Raw genomic sequence first — 6781 nt, 5'->3', positions numbered from 1 at the left:
GCTACGAGTTGGAACCGACTCCACGGCACAGAACAACAACATAAGGGTTTAGAAACTTTTATAGCAATTCAACAAAATAATTTTATTCCTATTGAATCTAATAATGAATTTTGGGCTGCATTTTGTATGGTTCTTTAAAAACATCATTTTCCTAGTACCTAATTTTTATTGTATTTTACAAAAGTGTGAGATATGCTGTGGAGTCAGTTTTTGAGGCTCTAAACGTTTATAGGAGCAGAAGGCCTCATCATTCTGGACATGAAAACAACAACAGTGTAGGTCCTTAACCACAGATAATACTGGTGTAAAACACAGTTCAAGGAGACAGGGAGCTGAGCTAACCACAGAATTTTACTTTTGTTGAATAACCAGATTCTTCCATCACTACCAGGCTGGGGCTGAGATTTGTGGGTTAGGAGTTGCTGAGACTGGTGGATCGCCTATAATGAATACCTAAAAAAAGTGTTCTAGTAAGTTTAACTGGGATTTTGGAAACAGTTTGTAATTCCGAGCAAAAAGATGGGCTCAAAAAAACCAAAACCCCAACCCACCCCACTGCCCTTGAGCCAATTCTGACTCATAGTGACCCTATGCTACTAATACTGTTGCTGTGGTGTGTCGATAAGTTGGTTCCGACTCACAGCGGCCCTGAATAGACTTCCTATGAGGCTGTAAATCTTTATGGGAACAGAAAGCCTCATCTTTCCCCCCAGGAGCAGCTGGCGGATATGAACTGCTGATTTTATGGTTAGCAATCCAGTGTGTAACCCACTACACTACCAGGGCTCCGTGACCCTGTGTTGTTGCTGGGTACCATTGAGTTGGTTCTGACTCTTAGCAACCTTAACAAAACACTGCCCAGTGGCCCCTTAGGGTTTCCAAAGCTGTACATCTTTACAGAAGCAACTGCCTCATCTTTTTCCTGCGGAGTGGTTAGTGGGTTCGCTGCCAAGCGCTTTAGCCACTGCCACCAGGACTCTTAAAAGATGGACACATGACTTTTATCCATTTGAACAAACTACCAGAGACCATTTGCCACTGTCTAGAATTTATGACAGATTACTGCTTTGTTACTTGTGATTAACTACTTCAGTTGGGTAACGCTTTACGTAAAGAATAAAAAATACATTATTTGTATGAAAAATCAAGAAAAATGGACATTGTATGAGTACGCATTACATAAAATTCATTTGTTTGCATTTTATTTTTGTATCCAAAAAGTTTAATTGCTTCCCGTACCCTTAGTAAGCAATTTTATGGTTAACTTTCAGGCAAACAGCTTAATAGGAATGCACTGGAAACATTCTTTAATAAGGTGAAAAGTATTAATGATTTAAAATAGTAAAAATCTAGGATGGTGTTGATTTCTATTGTGCAGCTCCTTATTCTCTCAGTACTAATATTCTGGAATTGTGTGTTTGTTTTTTTCAGGAGAGTTTATTCTGTGTTGTTGCGGCATTTGGATGTTTCTACTATTGAATCTTTGAAAAGCTGGGAAAAGATGACCATGAAGATATATGAACTTTTTTATATTATTAAATATCTTAATAAAATAAAAATAAGTTGGCTGTTTTGCAATTGTTAGACCATATATTTTGAATGTTTTGATTTCATTACAAGGTGTTTTTATTAAATTTGAAATGTAGAGAATAAAGTAAGGGAAACTCTGTAATTCAATTGCTCAAACACAGCCAATTGTAAATATTTTGGTGTATTTTGTACTGTTGTTGTTGATAAGTGTTGTTGAGTCAGTTCTGACTCATAGTGACCCTGTATAGGGTATCCAAGGAACGGCTAGTGGGTTTGAACTGCCAAGCTTGTGGTTAGCAGTCCAGTGCTGATCCTACAGCCTATTCTGTGCTTGTTCTTAAGTGCTGTCGGGTCGGTTTCGACTCATAGTGACCCACCATGGAGTTTCTAAGGAGTGGCTGGTGAGTTTAAACTCCTGACTATTCAATCCAACCTTGCAGTCCTGCATATATAGATATATATATACACACTCAATTTTGTGTCCTGATTTTTTTCAGTTCTTGTAATGTCATATAGTTTTTTTTACATCATTTTATGTGTACTATGATTTTCATAAGCATAATTTGATAGTTTCATTGATTCCATTAGGTTATACCAGTTTATTTTTGCCATTTCCTTATTAAGAGACTGCTTATTTCTAAATCTTCACTATTAGAAACATAACAGTTTTTTCTACATTTTGAATTGTTGCTTTTATTTCTCCCTGCAGGGTTTCTGCCTAGTTATTGTCACTCTATACTTTCCACAAGGAGCCCTGGCAGTGTAGTGGGTTACAAGTTGGGCTCCTAACTGCAAGGTCAGCAGTTCAAATCTGCCAGTTATTTCACAGGAACAAGAGGAGGCTTTCTGCTCCCTGAAAGATTTACAGGCTCGGAAACCCCATACTGAGTCACTATGAGTTGGGACCAACTCAGGGCACACAACCATCACTGCCATACCTTACACGGTTTACTAGCTTTGCTTTTGTTGTTGTTTAGTGCCATCGAGTCAGTTCTGACCCATCATGACCCTGTCTAGGGTTTCTAAGGAACAGCTGGTGAGCCTGAACTGCCGACCGTGTGGTTCAAACTGACTTTGCAGTCCACCACATTAACCCACAGCACTAACACCTCGTTTTTCTCAGGGTTTATCTACAGTTTCAGGATCTCAGAGGTTGCAAGTTGTGTATGAAATTAAACCAAACCAAACCCATTGCCCTCAAATCAATTCTGACTCAGCGACCCTGTAGGACAGCGTAGAATTGCTCCACAGGGTTTCCATAGCTAGTGGGTTTGAACTGACAACCTTTTGGTTAGCAGTGGAGTGTTTAACTGCTGCACCACCAGGGCTTAACCGCTGTGTTTAACCGCTGTGTATGAAATAAACCTCCCTTTAAGGTTTCCTGAAGTTCTTTTGTTGGCTATCATCTAAACTCCTGCTATATTTGCACTAATTTTCCCTTTCGAGGCCCTGTTATCTTCTCCAGCAACCTGACTTTAGGCACCTCAGTCTATCATGCATGCTCAAACTATTATTTGAAACTCAAAAGGGAAAAGGCTAGAATTTACGTATTTTTTTTTACCCTCTACTTGGAGACTCCTGGACAGATGTAAAGATTACCCACAGCCTTAGCCAGGGTTTGCTAGAGGAGCAAAGGCAGTGATATATATGTATCACTCCTCAGAAACTGTACAGGGCCCCTGAGTCGGGACTGACTCGACAGCACTTAACAACATATGTGTGTGTGTGTGTGCAAATATAGAGAGATGTACTTCAAGAAAATGACTCACACAATTGTAAGGGCTGGCAAGTCCCAAATCCATAGGGACTGCAACAGGCTGAAAGCCTCTGTGTCCCAGAAAGTGGAGGATAAGTGATGAGAAGAGTGCAGGGTTGAAAGTGAGTTTTACCAGAACATCCCCACATGTCCAAGAAAACTCCCTTTCCATCTGACTGACTGGTCCCATCAGACAATGTCGTGGAAGATCATCAGATTATGTAGTTCCTTATGGAAGTGCACCCAGTCAAGTAACTGCTAAACCACTGAGAATCATAACCTGGTCACATTGACAACATTAACAATCACACCTGCCCTCTTTCTTCTTAGTCACTTTCAAGTTAAGCATCTACTAATGAAAGAAAATTAATTTGGAAGTCCATTTAAAATCTTTCATAACACTGGGTACCTACCTACTTGCCTTGTTGTCAAGTGCCGTCAAGTTGATTCCGACCCATAGTGACCCTGTATAGGGTTTCCAAGGAGTTGATGAGCTTGAACCGCTGACCTTGCAGTTCAAACAGCTTTGCAGTCTGGCGCATTAACCCACAGCGCCACACCAGGACTCCGTTACTTGCCTTACACCTACAACATCAAGAGATCCCTCCAGATGTTCATTATGGTAAAGGACAAAGGTGCTCCTCTCCAGTCACCCAGTTGTATGATTTCCTTCTAGTTGTTAAGTGCTGTTGAGTCAATTTCGACCCATAGCGACCCTGTATAGGGTTTCTGAGAAGTGGCTGGGGAGCTTGAACCCCTGACCTTGAGGTTCAAAAGACTTTGCAGTCCAGTCCATCAACCCACAGCGCCACACCAGGCCTCCGGTCTGCGTATGTAAGGGGAGAATTTTACTATGGAATCACCAGAGCTCGCTAATTGATTGCAGTTGATTGTGAGCCAACCTCGGTCTGAAGAAACAACAGGGAAAAAAAGTTTGGGCCAGCCACATGTTTTCCTTAGCCTAAAATTGATCAAACATGCAATCAAGATGTATTGATAATTACTGGTGATTGCAATGCAAACGTTAGAAACAAAGATGAATTGGAAAATATGGCCTTAGTGACAGATATGATACTGGAAATTGCAAGATGAAATTTTGCAAGACCAATGACTCATTCATTGCAAATACCTGTTTAAAAAGCATTAAAGATGGCTATACACATGGACCTTACCAAATGGAATACACTGGATCAAACTGATTATATCTGTGGGAAGAGATGGTGGAAAAGTTCAATAGCATCAGCCAAAACAAGGCCAGGGTTGACCGGGGAACAGATCATCAATTACTCATATGCAAGTTCAAGCAGAAGCTGAAGAAAATTAAAACAAGTCTATGAGAACCAAAACTTTACCTTGAACATATCCCTCCTGAATTAGAAACCATCTCAAGAACAGATTTGATGCATTAGACACTAATGAACAAAAATCAGAAGAGCTGTGGGGTGACATCAAGAGCATCATACAGGAAGAAAGCAAAAAGTCATTTAAAACACAGGAAAGAAAGAAAAGATCAAAATGGACGTCAGAAGAGACACTGAAGCTTGCCTTCCAGTGTAGAGAAGCTTAAAGCAAATAGAAGAAATGAAGTAAAAGAGTTGAGCAGAAAGTTTCGAAAGGCAGCTTGAGAAGTCAGTCAAGTATTATAATGAAATTGCAAAGATCTGGAGTTAGGAAATCAAAAGGGAAGAACATCCTCAGCATTTCTCAAGCTGAAAGAACTGAAGAAAAAATTCAAGCCTCGACATGAAATACTGAAGGATTCCATGGGCAAAATATTGAGTGATACAGAAAGAATCAAAACATGATGAAAGGAATACACTGTACCAAAAAGAAATGGTCTATGTTTAACCATTTCAAGAGGTAACACATGATCAAGAACTGATGGTCCTGAAGGAATGAGTCCAAGCTGCACTGTAGGCATAGGCAAAAAGCAAGACTCCAGGAATTGATGGAAAAGAAATTGAAATCTTTCAGCAAACTGATGCAGCCCTGGAGGCTTTCATCTATGCCAAGTAATTTGGAAGACAGCTACCTGGCCAAATGATTGGAAGAGATCCATATTTGTGCCCATTCCAAAGACAGGTAATCCAATGGAATGCGGAAATTATTGGACAATATAGTTAATATCACATACAAGTAAAATTTTGCTGAAGATAATTAAAAAATAGCTGCAACAGTACATTGACCATGAACTGCCAGAAACTCTAGTTGGATTCAGAAAACAATGTGGAATGAGGGATATCATTGTTGATACCAGATGGATCCTAGCTGAAAGCAGAAAATTCCAGGAAGATGTTTATTTGTACTTTACTGACTATGCAAAGGCTTTTAACTGTGTGGATCATGACAAGCTATGTGTAACATTGCAAAGAGCACTTAAATGTGATCATGTAAATAGATCGAGAGACAGTCATTTGAACAGAACAAGGGAATATTGAATGGTTTAAAGTCAAAAGTCAGGAAAGATGTGCGCCGAACTGTATTCTTTCACCACACTTATTCAATCTGTGTATGCAAAGTAAATAACAACCTGTGATTTGCAAATGATGCAACCTGGCTGAAAGTGAAGAGGATTTAAAATACTGATGAAGATAAAAGGCCACAGCCTTCACTATGGATTGCACCTTAGTGTAAAGAAAACAAAATTTCTCACAACTGGACCAATAAATAACATCATGATAAATGGAAAAAAGATTGAAGTTGTCAAAGACTTCATTTTGCTTGGCTACACAATCAACATTCATGGAAGCAGTAGTCAAGAAATCAAACGTATTGCACTGTACAAACCTGCTATGCAAGACCTCTTTCAAGTGTTCAAGAGCAAAGATACCAGTTTGAAGACTAAGGTGCAATTGACCCAAGCCGTTGTATTTTCAATTGCCTCATATACTTGTGAAAGTTGGACAATGAATAAGGAAAAGCATAGAAGAACTGATGCATTTGAGTTATGATGTTGGAGAAGAATACTGAAAGTACCATGGACTGCCAGGAGAACAAACGAATCTTGGAAGAAGTACAGCTAGAATGCACGTTAGAAGTCAGGATGGCCAGACTTATAACTCATGTTTTAGACATACTATCAGGAAGGACCAGTTTCTGGAGAAGGACATTATGCTTGCTAAAACTGAGGATAAGGGAAGAGATGGATTGGCACACGTGCAACAAATTTGAGGACAGCGCAGTGTTTTGTTCTGTTGTGCACTGGGTCGCTATGGATCTGAACTGGCAGGTTAATGCGCTGGACTACAAAACTCTTGTTTGAACCGCAAGGTCAGCTGTTCAAGCTCACCAGCCACTCATCAGAAACCCTTTACAGGGTCGCTATCAGTCGGAACCGACTCGACAGCAGTTAACAACAGGTTTTCAGAGGGCTTGGTTGGTGGATGTCAATTCTCTGTACACCATCGAGGTATATGTTGACGCTGTGATGAAATGACACAGACGACAAGGGGAAATCTTTAGAGGAAAGCGTTTCGTCCATCTGCATAGTGAATG

General features: G+C 40.0%; 1 protein-coding gene across 1 annotated transcript in view; it reads left to right on the top strand.

Annotated features, from left to right (window-relative positions):
• TCTEX1D2 (Tctex1 domain containing 2) overlaps nt 1-1581 on the top strand; it is a 20383-nt gene extending 18802 nt beyond the window's left edge. Inside the window, exon 5 of the mRNA XM_006869435.1 lies at nt 1432-1581. Within this exon, the coding sequence (XP_006869497.1) occupies nt 1432-1479 (48 nt within the window). The 3' untranslated portion in view covers nt 1480-1581. The remainder of the gene's footprint in view (nt 1-1431) is intronic.
• Nucleotides 1582-6781: the final 5200 nt, after the last annotated feature.

Source organism: Chrysochloris asiatica, unplaced genomic scaffold, assembly GCF_000296735.1.
Source record: "Chrysochloris asiatica unplaced genomic scaffold, ChrAsi1.0 scaffold00130, whole genome shotgun sequence".
NCBI classification, from domain to species: domain Eukaryota; kingdom Metazoa; phylum Chordata; class Mammalia; order Afrosoricida; family Chrysochloridae; genus Chrysochloris; species Chrysochloris asiatica.
This window is presented reverse-complemented; position numbering and strand designations above follow the sequence as displayed.